A 13,833-nucleotide genomic window follows, 5' to 3' on the forward strand; every position below is an offset into this window, starting at 1 on the left:
AGTTGTTTGGGGTCAGTAACTGTGCCAACCATCCCTCCATGGGAAGCAGGTGGGGTGAGAGGAGCTGCCGTGAGAAATTCCTATGAATGTTTGTCACTAAAAGGGGGGAAAAAAGAACCAAGAAAGAGCAGCCAAGTGGTTCAAATGGGACGTAAATGTGGGAAGTTTGAACCTTCATTTCTCTGTGTGACAACATCTTCTCTGTCTCCACTCAAGCGACACTTCTGATGAAGCAAGCCTGGCCACAGACCTCGTCCTCCTGTGCCACGGAGGGCACCTTCCACCTCCCGGTGGACACCGGGACCGAGAACAGAACTTATCAGGCTTCTTCTGCAGCATTCAGTAAATAAACCTTTTTCTTCTGGGGTTTTGTTTGGTTGTTTCGTTGCCCGTTTGCCTATGGGTTATTTGGGGATGGGGTTATTTGGGATGAGCCAACAGGCGGGATCGTTCGTGTCCGTGCAGGTGCGCGTGTGTCCGTGTGTCCTGCCTTGGGTGCTGAGCTGTGATACAGGTGAGGGTGCTGCAGGTCCCAGGTGTTCTCTGCTTCTGAATTTCCCTTCTGGGAAGAAATTTTTGCAGAGCTCTTGGGTTTTTTCTTCTGAAAACCAGGTGGCATCCTTGCTCCTTTCTGTTCACGTGCGCTAAAACCATCAAGGAGCATGAATAGGAGAGCACCGACCCTCCAAGCGCTCCTTCGGAGGAGAAAGTCAAGTGGAGAAGGGTGAAGATCTCACTTTTAGCTGAGCGTTTGGTCCCCAGGATCAACCTGGGGTTGTTCGCAGAGTGTTTCAAAACGACGGACCCCATGTGAATTCACACTGCTTTGAAATTGGGTCCATCTTTTTGAAACACCCCATATATCCACAGTGGTGATGCTCCGTGCTCGAGCAGAACAGTGTGCGTAGAAAACAAAACAAAACAAAGTGAGATGATTTCCTATTCCCTTAAAAGGGAAAAAATTCCAAAAGAAAGCATTATTTTCAAGGAACCAGAGTGAAATTCCCATTTTTTAAGTCAGACTGGCTGAGCAGTGGCAGGGGGAAGAGGTGCTGCTTATGGATCACAGTCAAACAGGCTTTTCCAGGTGGAACCTTCTAATCTCATCCCTGATGGGACCAAACAGTGGCTCCAGGAGGGGTGATAAGGTCCCTGATGGGGTGGGACCACTCCCAGGATCAAAATGCAGAATTAACCTTCCAAACACCTCTGGGACCTGGAGAAACTCCCACTTGCATATGGAGGAAATAATATAAGGTGACTGTCCATGGGCCATGTTGTTTGCAAGGCTGGGACCATTGTGCCCGTGCACACATCTGTCTGCTCTAGGCTCCCTTTTTACTGCTTAATTAAATCATGAGATGAGGGGGGAAAATTGTTCTTTTTTTTTAAAATGAGACTAATTATTAAAAGTAAGTCTGTTCAAAGCTTTCAGAGACTTTGAAAAGGGCCGTCCCTGCTGTTCTTTGGGGTAGGGGCTGTACGCCTGACATGGTGCTTTGCATTGCGCCTCATTTCACACCAGACCGAGTTCGTCCAAGTTGTAAGTGTTTGGAAAAAAAAAAATCTCAGCTTATAATTAGTAGAAAACGAGCTATTATTTGGGAAAATGCCCTTGGAGTGCAGCTCATGCCTGGGTGGGATTTCTCCTCCCCATTGCACCTCCAAGCGAGATTCCTCCCTTGAAATCAGAGGGGGGAAGAGCAGGTACAAGGGTAGGAAAGGGTTTGAGGGACAAAATTTGGCTGTGGCCACCCAACGTGGGTGATAAAAGAGATTAATAATGCAGTCACTGGCCAGACCCATGCGGGCCGGCCTCTTTTCCAGAGAACTGGCTTGGGCACATTGAATTTGGAGATGGAATTTCATGGATAAAGCCTTGAGGGTTTGATTTGCAGAGACGGTTCAGGTTGGGGTTGGCTTTGCCGGAGCTTTTGGGAGATGCCGCCTCAAGCGCAGGGTCTGGAAAATCAGGAGCATTTCAGCTTGGGCATCCAAATTGGTTGTGTTCTTGGGGCTCCATCTCACCCAGCTCAGGTTTTGTTCTTGGGACAACAACCTTTCCCACGTGTCCTGTGGCAGGAGATGGGTGAGAGCTTATTCATGACCATCAGCATCAGTTCTGCATGGGGGAGAAGCCTTGGAGATGAAGTCTTCTGTTACCAGCGTGAAGAGGGATAAATAAGAATGAATATTCAGTATCCACTCTGTACCTCCCCACATCTGCACCAGTAAGACAAAACAAAAGGTGCTGAGGGCTCTGCTGGGCTGTGAACCTGCACTGGAAGCTGGTGGAAAGACAGGTGTGAAATTAAAGGCTGGTTAGGGGATGCTCCCCAGGTACCTTCATCTTGGCCTTGCCTGAACTGTGGGGACATATCCCTGCCTTTTGTCATCTTGTCCTTTAGTGATGGGTTTTCAGAGCTTAATTTTTCCTGCGGTGTTTTGTTTCATTGCTTAGATGCTCCAGTTGAGATTAATTGGGGTCAAAGACAGAAAGCTTTGTGTGTGGTAGTGAGCAAGGAACTTTATGGAATCACAGAAACATTTTGGTTGGAAAAGACCCTCAAGATCATCAAGTCCAACCATTCCCCCACCCCTGGCACTGCCCCGTGTCCTGAGAACCTCATGTCCGTCTGTCCAGCCCTCCAGGGATGGTGACTCCAGCACTGCCCTGGGCAGCCTGTTCCAATGCCCCACAGCCCTTTGGGGAAGAAATTGTTCCTAAATCCAACCTCAACCTCCCCTGGCGCAACTTGAGGCCGTTTCCTCTCATCCTATCACTTGCTACTTATGGTTATTTCTGCCCCAGAGCTTCCTGTTTGTTTTTGTCTGGCTGGTGACAATAGTGGTGGCAGTGATGATGTGACATGAAGGACTTTGGCAGAGGCAACATAGGTCTGCCAGGAGCTGCCCGCACTAGTGTCCACACCATGGTACCTTCCCCAGTGATGTCCCCATGGTCACTGCTCCAAAGCTGTTCCTTCAGCCCCTGGGGAAGGGAGGATGGATGCACAATAAAGCCAGGAAGAAGGCTGGAGAGGATAAGCCAAGCTGGAGGGTGGTGGCAGAAGCAGGACCAGACTTGTAGAACCAGTAAGACTCAGCTGGGCAACCACGTAGGATCTCCCAGAGCTACTCATGGCTGCTAACTCGTGCCCACCATGCACCTTGGCTTTCAGCCCCAAGGTCTGCCTGGTGACCTCCTTGGGGGAGCTGCCTTCTGCTCCCAGGGGTGGGAGTGTGGTGAGGGCATCCTCCTTTGACACAGCTTGAATTTACTGAAAAGTGCAAGTCTGGTTTTATACAATCAGAGAATCATGAAATCACAGAATGGTTTGAGTTGGAAGGGACATTCCCAGCTTCCCCAGTGCCACCCCTGCCATGAGCAGGGACATCTTCACCAGCTCAGGTTGCTCAGAGCCCCGTCCAGCCTGGCCTGGGATGTCTCCAGGGATGGTTCATCTACCACCTTTCTGGACAACCTGGGCCAGGCTCTCACCACCCTCAGGGACAACAATTTCTTCCTCATGTCCAGCCCAAATCTCCCTCCTTTAGTTTAAACCATCACCCCTTCTCCTGTCACAACAGGCCCTGCTCAAAAGTCTGTCCCCATCTTTCTTCTCGTCCCCTTTTAATTCCGGAAAGGCCTCACTAAGGTCTCCCTGCAGCTTCTCTTCTCCAGCTGAACACCCCAACTCTCTCAGCCTGTCCTCCCAGCAGAGCTGTTCCAGCCTCGCATCATTCCTGTGGCTCCTCTGGCCCCTCTCCAGCAGGTCCATGTGTGTCCTGTGCTGAGGACCCAGAGCTGGACCAGCACTGCAGGGGGGTCTCACCAGAGCGGAGCTGAGGGGCAGAATCCCCTCCCTCCACCTGCTGCTCACGCTGCTGGGGATGCAGCCCAGGACACGGGTGGATTTCTGGGCTGCAAGCGCACGTTGCCGGCTCATGGCCAATCTTGCACCCCCAGCACCCCCAAGTCGTTCTCCTGGGGGCTGCTCTCCATCCCTCCATCCCCAGCCTGGATTGACATTGGGGGTTGCCCTGACCCAGGTGCAGGACCTTGCACTTGGCCTTGTTGAACCTCATGATGTTCACATGGACCCACTTCTCCAGCTTGTCCATGTCCCTCTGGATGGATCCCGTCCCTTAGGTGTGTCACCTGCACCACTCAGCTTGGAGTCATCTGCAAACTTGCTGAGGGTGCACTCGATCCCACTGTCTACATCATTGATGAAGATCTTAAATAGTATTGATCCCAGTAGTCACCCTTGATGGACACCACTTGTTACTGGTTTCCACTTGGACATGGAGCTATTGACTGTAACTCTTTGGATGCGGCCACAAGTCGATTATCCATCTAAGGAATCATACTTGTGGTGAACTCTTGTGGAAACAAAAGGAGCTGGTGACACAAAATTCAGGACAAAGGTTTTTCCTCCGCATTGCCAGATTCCGAACAATATAGAAAAATGTATCTGTGCAATTCCAGGCATCTCTGTGTTGCAAGATCAATAAGGTTGAGATTTTTAAAGCAGCACGAGGGATTTAATCAGCAATTTTAATAGAAACTGGAGCTTAAAGACTTGCTGTTACTTTTAAAATCCCAGCCGTCTGCTGAACCACGAAGCGGCAGAAGCACAGGCCGTGCCGACCTCCTAATCCTAATAAAGTGTTAGGTAGTCATAATTAGGCTTTAAAATTAGCTGTTAGACATGCTTTTCTGAGAGAAGCATCCATCATCTTCCATCATTAAAACTTTATAATGCTTCATTTTTACCCACAAATTGTTCTATTTTTTTCCTAATATATAAACATGGAAGATGACGTCTGCCTGGACTATTACGTTTAATACCTTTTTTAACATCATAACTAAATTGTCTGTGATTCAGTCATTGGGAAATGGCAGCAAGTGTGAGTGTTTGAGGCAGTGAAACCACGCAGCCTTGAGTTGGTCCACGTCTCCAGATGCCCAGAAGAAATGAAGCCAAAAACTCGCAGCCTCCAAGGTCTTTGTTGGAAAAAAGTGAGTTCAGGGTAGAAAAAAAATCCATAAAATTGAAAAAAAACAGGAGTTTGGTGGGTCTGTAGGTGATGTTGTTGGGTTCCTGGAGGATCTCATGATGGAAGAGTCTCCACTCCTGCTGCTTTTTCAAACCAGCACTTCCTTTCGTTGCTTCCATCTCTCATTTAAAGATAGTTGCTCTTCTGCTAATGTGAGTCAGAAAAAGGGTCACAGCTACTTCGCTGTTTAATTAAGGCTTTTTTTTTTCCAATCTGCAGTAATCAGGAGGTGGTGAGATGCTGTTTGGGAGTTCCTTGAAAGCTCCTCTTATCTTCACGCTGTTTCAGTGCTGGGTGGATAATACGGGCTATTAGCAGATTCGAAATCTTGGCTTTCATTAATTGCTGCCCTGAACACTGGTTGAGTAAATTAGTTCATTATATTTGAGTGTTTAAACATCTTATCGCTGGGCTGAGCCTTGACTTCTCCATCCTACACGGTCTTGGGGGCCCATGTGCTTTGAGGATGATTCCTGCCAACCCCCCTGGGGCCGTTTCTCACCAGCCATCCCACCCCACGTGCTTTTTCTTCCTCATACAAGCATATTTTTTACTATATCCATTATTTTAGCCATTCATCGAGCTGTGACCAACACCTCGATGCCTTCACAGCTCACTTGATGCAGTCATGGGGGTCTTGCTGCAGCAGCTCAGTTTTTCATCTACCCTCATTTATTTCAATTCAAAGCACAACTTTAGGTATTCTTGAGGATTTTCCCCCAATTTAGCACTTGAGTCATAATGTTGTAGTATCAACTTGATGGAGCCTTCCTTGGAAATGCCTCTAGAGGTTGGGAATCAATGGTGGTAGTCAAGGGTGCGGAGTCTAGTTGGAGGTCAGTATCTAGTGCAGTGCCTCAGGGGGCAGTACTGGGGCCAATATTATTCAATATATTCATTAACGATTTAGACGAGGGAATAGAGTGTACTATCAGCAAGTTTGCTGGTGACACCAAGCTGGGAGGAGTGGCTGACACGCCAGAGGCTGTGCTGCCATCAGAGACCTGGACAGGCTGGAGAGCTGGGTGGGGAGAAATGTAATGAACTAGAACAAGGGCAAGTGTAGAGTCTTGAATCTGGGCAGGAACAACCCCAGGTTCCAGTGTAAGCTGGGGAATGAGCTGTTGGAGAGCAGTGTAGGGGAAAGGGACCTGGGGGTCCTGGGGACAGCAGGGTGACCATGAGCCAGCACTGGGCCCTTGTGGCCAGGAAGCCAATGGTACCTGGGGTGGGTTAGAAGGGGGTGGTCAGTAGGTCAGAGAGGTTCTCCTGCCCCTCTGCTCTGCCCTGGGGAGACCACACCTGGAATATTGTGTCCAGCTGTGGCCCCTCAGTTCCAGAAGGACAGGGAACTGCTGGAGAGAGTCCACCGTAGGACAACAAAGATGATTAAGGGAGTGGAGCATCAGCCTTATGAAGAAAGGCTGAGGGAGCTGGGTCTCTTTAGTTTGGAGAAGAGGAGACTGAGGGGTGACCTCATTAATGTTTATAAATATATAAAGGGTGAGTCTAACGAGGACGGAGCCAGGCTCTTCTCGGTGGCGAACAATGATAGGACAAGGGGTAATGGGATCAAGCTGGAACACAAGAGGTTCCACTTAAATTTGAGAAAAAACTTCTTCTCAGTGAGGGTGGCAGAGCCTGGCCCAGGCTGCCCAGGGAGGTTATGGAGTCTCCTTCTCTGCAGACATTCAAAACCCGCCTGGACATGTTCCTGTGCGACCTCACCTGGGCGTTCCTGCTCCAGCAGGGGGATTGGACTAGATGATCTTTTGAGGTCCCTTCCAATCCCAAACATACTGTGATACTGTAATTCCTTGGCGCAGGGATCCCTGCTCTTCAGGGAAGGTCTCTCTTCCTTGAGATGACATGAGGGCTTATGGCACTTCGCCTTCTAGGTAATAAAAATTGGATTATACAGTGTTATAATGGACTTGCTTAAAGCCACCCCTTTGTTTTGGAGAGCAAAATTGATGGAGGGTATGAGGGTCAACCCTGTATTCATCACAAGCCAACAGGTAGGAAGGTAGAAGAAGAGCAGAGATTGTTATGGGATGTTGTGTGATCAGACTTGCATTAGAGGATTTTGAGCTGATACTGCTGGTTCTTCCTGGAAGGAAAATATAATATTATAAGTACCAAACAGTGCAAATAGCAACAAAAACCCAAAATGATACCAACAGCTGATATCACACTATCCTTTGGGTTAGTTTTTGTTAGGTTAGGTTTATTTTTTTGGGACAGATTTCCATGTTTTGGAAAGGGTCCTTCATTTTAGTTTGTTCCCCATATACTCAGCATCTCCTCAATGCCGCAAGGTAAGTTAAGGTTTCTTTAGACCTTCAATAAAGTGTAAATCTGGGACGCGGATGCTCCAGCTAAGCAGCCTGATGGGGTGATGGGAGATGATGGGGAAGACTGGGGGATGCTGAAGGCCAGTTTCTATTTCTTACATCCAAACAAAGAACAAAAATTGCTGCAACCTGCTGTATCAGGATCACAAAGCTGAAAATATCGCAGGGGACGTTTGTTTGGCTGCCCAACCGCTGCTCACACTGATCGCCATTCCTCTGCAAGTAAATGGCTTTTCATAATGGCAATAAAACAGATTTTCTAATGCAAATGGCCTGCAGCAACAGGTATACAGGTGCTTGAGCATCCCTTGGGGTTGCCCCTTGGTCCCCTCTTTTACAGGGGTCAAAACTGCTCAGCGCTGCCCACCTTGATGAAATAATTAGAGATGTGCATCATATTCGTAGAATCGTAGAATTATTTTGGTTGGAAGAGACCCTCAAGATCATTGAGTCCAACCATAAATCACCTCTTAATATTAAGGTTTGGAGCATCGGCGCTGATACTTTTCTGGTCACTGCTTGGGGACATAGGCAGGGCACAGCAATACTGTGCCATGAAATTAGATCCTCCAGCAATTAAATGACAGTTTTGCCCATCACACCACAAACAAAAATGTGAAAGGACAAGAATCTGGGGAGGAGAGAAGGAAAAACATTCTTCTCATCAAGTAGATGTATAGAGATGGGTATGTAGGTGGTGGGATGCTGCTGCCTTGGGCGTTTTAAATGCTGGTTGAGTCCCATCTAGTCATGGCTTGACCATTAGGAATAGTGTTGGGTTAACGGTTGAACACGATGATCTTAAAGGTCGTTTCCAACCAAAATGATTCCATGATTTTTCTACTCATTGGCTCTATGGTCTCGTGTGGGAAGATGTGCTGCTGGCTGGGTGGAGGGTGCAGCTGTGGTCCATTAGCCAGGGGCTGGATGCTGGACTGGGAGGTCTTGGCTTGGTGGGTTTTGTGGGAGATCAGGAGATGCTGATGCATCTTTGTACTTCTCCATGCTGAGCGGTGCCCAACGAGCAGCCAGTTCATCATGAATCATAGAATCACAGAATCATTTTGGTTGGAAAACACCTTTAAGATCGAGTCAAACTGTTCCCCCACCCCTGGCACTGCCCCATGTCCCTGAGAACCTCATGTCCGTCTGTCCAACCCTCCAGGGCTGGTGACTCCAGCACTGCCCTGGGCAGCCTGTTCCAATGCCCCACAGCCCTTTGGGGAAGAAATTGTTCCCCACATCCAACCTCAACCTCCCCTGGTGCAACTTGAGGCCGTTTCCTCTGCTCCTGGCGCTTGTTCCTGGGGAGCAGAGCCCGACCCCCCTGGCTCCAAGCTCCTTTCAGGCAGTTCAGAGATCAGAAGGTCTCCCCTCAGCTCCTGTTCTCCAGCTGAACCCCCAGGTCCCTCAGCCGCTCCATCACACTTGTGCTCCAGCCCCTCACCAGCTCCGTTCCCTTCTCTCCACTCGCTCCAGCACCTCAAGGCCTTTCTTGGTGTGAGGGGCCCAAAACTGCCCCCAGGATTTGAGGTTTGGCCTCCCCAGGTCCCAGCACAGGGACGGTCACTGCCCTGGGCCTGCTGGCCACACCAGTGCTGGTACCAGCCAGGATGCTGGTGGCCTCTTGGTCACCTGGGCACACGCTGGCTCATGAAGGGTTCAGGTTGCTCATGTGCCAGATGGACCATTTCTGCAGCTGTAAATCCCCCCCTAACCTGGACTACTCTTGTCTTCACCAGGGTACACTGCGGGGACTCCCTACAAGGTCCCACCAACCCAGAGTAACAACGCACCTCCTCCCTACTCGCCGTCTCCGAATCCATACCAAACCGCGATGTACCCCATCAGAAGTGCCTATCCACAGCAGAACCTGTACGCCCAGGTAGGTGCTTCACCAGCCACCTCACTCAGCAGCATCCAGATACAGCCCGAGGTTCCTGAAGGGCTTCATCCTTGGCCATCAGGGCTGAGCATCCATGTCCTGGTGGGATGAAGGTGCTCATGGTGGGTGGGTCTCCAAGATGCTGGAGTCTCTCTCCTGCCTTCTCTGTTGGATCCCCTGGGTGAAACAGAACAATAAAATCATTTTGGTTGGAAGAGACCCCCAAGATCATCGAGTCAAACCGTTCCCCCACCCCTGGCACTGCCCCCCTGAGAACCTCATCTCCGTCTGTTCAACCCCTCCAGGGATGGTGATTCCAGCACTGCCCTGGGCAGCCTGTTGCCGTGCACACAAGACATGGTCTTGTGCAGTTGTCATTGTGCAGCAAAGTCAACGCAGTGGCCAGGTTGGGAGTCAGGTGCCTTCCTCCAAAATCACACACCTGACTGCTGGGGCTTGCTGGCTCCAGGATGGTCCCTGCACCCACCTCTCCCCATCCTCCACAGCTTTCAACACTGCTCTTCCCCAGGGCACAAATAAGTCTGGGTCACCACAAGGTCCACTTGCTGGTGGCTGTTGGTGTCTCGCTCAACTTGCATCACCCTGCAGCCACCTCCCATGGAAAAGCCCCTGTGTCACCTTCACCAGCACACGCTACTTGAAGCATGTCCTGGATTCGTGTCCTGATGGAGCAGCTCCTCCCCAGGCACCTGGATGGGTTTCCAGGATCATCGTTTCTCCTGCATTGTCACCACCTCCAGCTATGTGCTGGTGCCAAGATCCTCCACAGGGATGCAATTTAGGGCACATGTCCTCCGAAAATCACCTTGATGGCCCTTCCCGCTGAAGATCACAAGCTCTTTGGAGCAATCTGTCCTTACAGCTCCTCTGGCTTTTCCTCTCCTCTTTAATACCAACTAACCTGCTTTTCCAGCAGCTTTGACCTCATGGAGTGGTTTCTCCATGTCCTGCTGCAACTGAAGAGATGAAGCAGTGCTTGCAGGTGCCTTTTCCTCATCTCTGTTTCCCAGGGATCAACAAATAAGATTTTCAACAGCCTGGACAGCTGGAAGGGAACAACAGCAAGAAGGACTTAGCAGCTGGGGATGTTCCTTTGTGGCAGATGATTTCTCGGTCACTTTTTTCTTGATAAGCCTAATTTATCCCAGCATGTCCTCTGAAATGCCTTTCCGCTTCTGCAATTTGTCCTACCAACCTTTGTAGCTCCTAAAAGAAGTAATTTAATGGTTCACCTACATCTCCTTACTCCACACCTTCAGAGGTTTTTTAATGACTTCTAGTTACACACAATAAAATCTCCCTTTTGTGTTTTAAAGCCTCTAACTTTTCTGACCATCCCTGGTTTGTCCCTGCCTGTCCCAGGGGTGGCTGTTCCCTCCTTTTTGCTGCTCATGTTTCAAGGTCTTCATTATTATGGACATGGAGCTTTTGCTGTTGGCTCTTTTATTCCCACCCATCCATCTCTCCTTGTTTCGAAACCCCATGGGTCTCGGCAGCCTGGATTTCAGAGCCCCCTCTATCTCCTCTTGAAAACCTGAGAAAATCACAGCCTTCCTGGACTCAAGCCAGTACATTGGGATCAGCCGAGAGCAGTGTCTTCTCCTTTTCTTCCACCTCTTGTTCATTTTATATACCACCAGCACCAGTCTTTTGGGTCCTGGCCCCATCTCATCCCACCAAACAGAGGTACCACGGTTTGTCCCCAGTGAGCTGACACTCCGGGTCATGATGCTTGTCCCCCTCCTGGTCCCGTTGCCTTCATTCCTCTTGAGGACAGTTCCTGACATCCATGGGATGGAGCCTCCTGTGTTTCAGTCTGTGCCCGTTGCCCCTCACCCTGGCGTTGGGCACCACTGAACAGAGTCTGGTCCATCCTCTGACACCCACCCTGACATATTGATCCATTGATCACATCCCTCTCAGCTTCTCTTCTCCAGCTCAACAGCCCCAGCTCTCTCAGTGTCTCCTCATCACAAAGATGCTCCAGACCCCTCAGCATCTCTGTGTCCCTCTGCTGGCTGGACTCTCTCCAGTAATTCCTTGTCCTTCTTAAACTGGGGAGTCCAGAACTGGACCCAGTTCTGCAGATGTGGCCTCACCAGGGCAGAGCAGAGGGGGAGGAACAACCTCCCTGACCTGCTGCTCACACTCTTCCTCACACACCCCAGGTACCATTGGCCTCTTGGCCACAGGGCACATTGCTGGCTCATGGTCAACCTGTTTACAAGCAGAACTCCCAGGTCCTTCTCTGCAAAGCTGCTCTCCAGCAGGTCAGTCCCAACATGTACTGGTGCCCGGGGCTTTTCCTCCTACACTTGCCTTTGTTGAACTTCATCAGGTTCTTCTCTGCCCAGTCCAGCCCGTCCAGGTCTCTCTGGATGGCAGCGCAACCTCTGCTGTGTCAGCCCGTCCTCCTGGTTTGGGATCGTCACCAAACTGGCTGGGGGTTCACTCAGTGTCTTCATCCAGGTCATTGGTGAACAGGTTGAACAAGACTGGACCAAGTACTGAGCCTGCAACCAGACTCTGCACCACTGATCACTGTTCTGGCTTGTGCTTTCGATCACATTACAAAGGCTATGGTTGTGTTTTTCCCTTTTCAAACAGGGAGCTTATTACACCCAGCCAGTGTACGCGGCACAGCCTCACGTTATCCATCACACCACCGTGGTCCAGCCCAACAGCATCCCATCGGCCATCTATCCAGCTCCGGTCGCTGCGCCCAGGACCAACGGTGTGGCCATGGGGATGGTCGCTGGCACCACCATGGCCATGTCAGCAGGTAAGAAGGAAAATCTTTCCTTGTTCTGAGCCATAATTTCATCTGTCGGGTTGAACAGATCCAAACAACCCATGCAGGAGACTGGATGAAAATCTCTCTGTGCATCAGATGTGGTACCCACAGCCTTGCAGGGTGTATGTGGCAAGTGGCTGCAGAAGCACCTTGCATGCAGCTAATTGTAGCTTATTTAGTGTACTTATGGTCTTAATTTGCTCCTGATACTGATCTAACTCAGTTTTTAGGATAACAGCGAAGACCTTTCATTTGCCTCACTCAAGAGGGATGCACTCTTGCATCTCTTCCATAAGTAGAGGAATGTCCAGGTTTGTCCATCTTCAAATACTGTTCCATCTCAATCCTCAAGTTCCTTTTTTTTAGTACACTTATGGTCATGCTTTTGTTTGACAAAATGAACATTAGCCCTGGTTTATGTGTCCCAAATCCTCTGCATTTTATATGCAGAATTGCTTCAATCCTGATAAACTGCAATTAACTGATAGCACATTAAGCAAGGATATGGGCTGGTTATATTTTTTCCAAAGCCTGTATTTCCCTCACTGACGATTCTTAGGGTTGTGCATTGAATTATGCCAATAAATGCATCATTCATCCTTTTGCTTCTGCATTAGCTGTGAAATAGGGCTCTGTTATGAGACACAATCCCTGTTGCAAGCAGATATTGCAGCCTGGGTATGACAAGAACCACTCTGAGAGATTGACTCTTGCTTCTACCGAGAAAGCGGAAAGATGTAATTAATGCACGTGGGATGTCTGAACGTTTCATTAATGGTATTTGTAGAAAGATACCCAGAAACTGAGGCACTGGTTCAAGCACCTGGTTAATCACAGAACAGAGTAGGTTGGGGTTTTATTCTCCCTCCTCATGCCTACTGAAGGAACTGTGCAAATTCTCACCTAAAATTTTCCCTGGAAAGTGTTCTTTTTCTCATCTCCTCCATCACCCCTTCCAGTTTGGTCTTTAGATATTTCAGATCGCTGCTGTGAGCTGCTGTTGCAATTTAGCAGCTGGAAGGTGTCACCAGGTTAGTGCTGCTGGTCTTTAGGGACAAGGGAAATTGGGAAAAGCTGAGTTAACGACAGAAAGTAACAATGCTGGAGCTTCAGGTGGGTTCATTCCATTCATGTCTCTGATTCAGATCTCATGGGCAGAATAATATTTGGGAGAAATGAAGAATTTCCAAAAGGCAGGTGATGCTGTGCCTGTCCCTTGGATGCTGTCTGCAGCACCCTACCCTTGATAAATATTTCCCTGTGCCGTTGCAGGAACCTTGCTGACCACCCCACAACACACCGCCATCGGAGCACATCCAGTTTCTGTGCCAACGTACAGGGCTCAAGGAACCCCCACCTACAGCTACGTACCTCCACACTGGTAAACCCGCCGGCCAGTTCATGTAAGTGATGCCTTGGCAGGTCTTGCTCTGCTCTTAGAATCACAGGATAGCTGGGGTTGATGGGGCCTTCCCAGCTCCCCCAGTGCCACCCCTGCCATGAGCAGGGACTTCTTCACCAGCTCAGGTTGCTCAGAGCCCCGTCCAACTTGGCTTTGAACCCTTCCAGGGATGGGGCATCCACAGCTTCTCCGCACAACCTGTGCTACTGTCTCACCACCCTCACCCTAAAGCATTTCTTCCTAATATCCAATCTAAATCTCCCATCTTTCAGTTTGAAACCATCACCCCTTGTACTGTCACTACGTTCCCTGA

General features: G+C 49.6%; 1 protein-coding gene across 3 annotated transcripts in view; it reads left to right on the forward strand.

Annotated features, from left to right (window-relative positions):
• The window catches only part of FAM168A (family with sequence similarity 168 member A), a 205,469-nt gene that overhangs the window by 185,022 nt on the left and 6,614 nt on the right, over positions 1-13,833 (forward strand). For 2 of the 3 annotated variants that reach the window (XR_010473854.1, XM_065069685.1), the window contains exons 5-8: positions 217-342; positions 9,161-9,303; positions 11,932-12,106; positions 13,391-13,521. Coding sequence is in view for 2 of the 3 variants with exons in the window: in XM_065069685.1 (XP_064925757.1) it covers positions 217-342; positions 9,161-9,303; positions 11,932-12,106; positions 13,391-13,503 (557 nt within the window). In the remaining variant the exon portion in view is untranslated. The remainder of the gene's footprint in view (positions 1-216; positions 343-9,160; positions 9,304-11,931; positions 12,107-13,390; positions 13,522-13,833) is intronic. The other variant, XM_065069794.1, reaches the window with a different exon arrangement.

Source organism: Columba livia, chromosome 1 (assembly GCF_036013475.1).
Source record: "Columba livia isolate bColLiv1 breed racing homer chromosome 1, bColLiv1.pat.W.v2, whole genome shotgun sequence".
NCBI classification, from domain to species: domain Eukaryota; kingdom Metazoa; phylum Chordata; class Aves; order Columbiformes; family Columbidae; genus Columba; species Columba livia.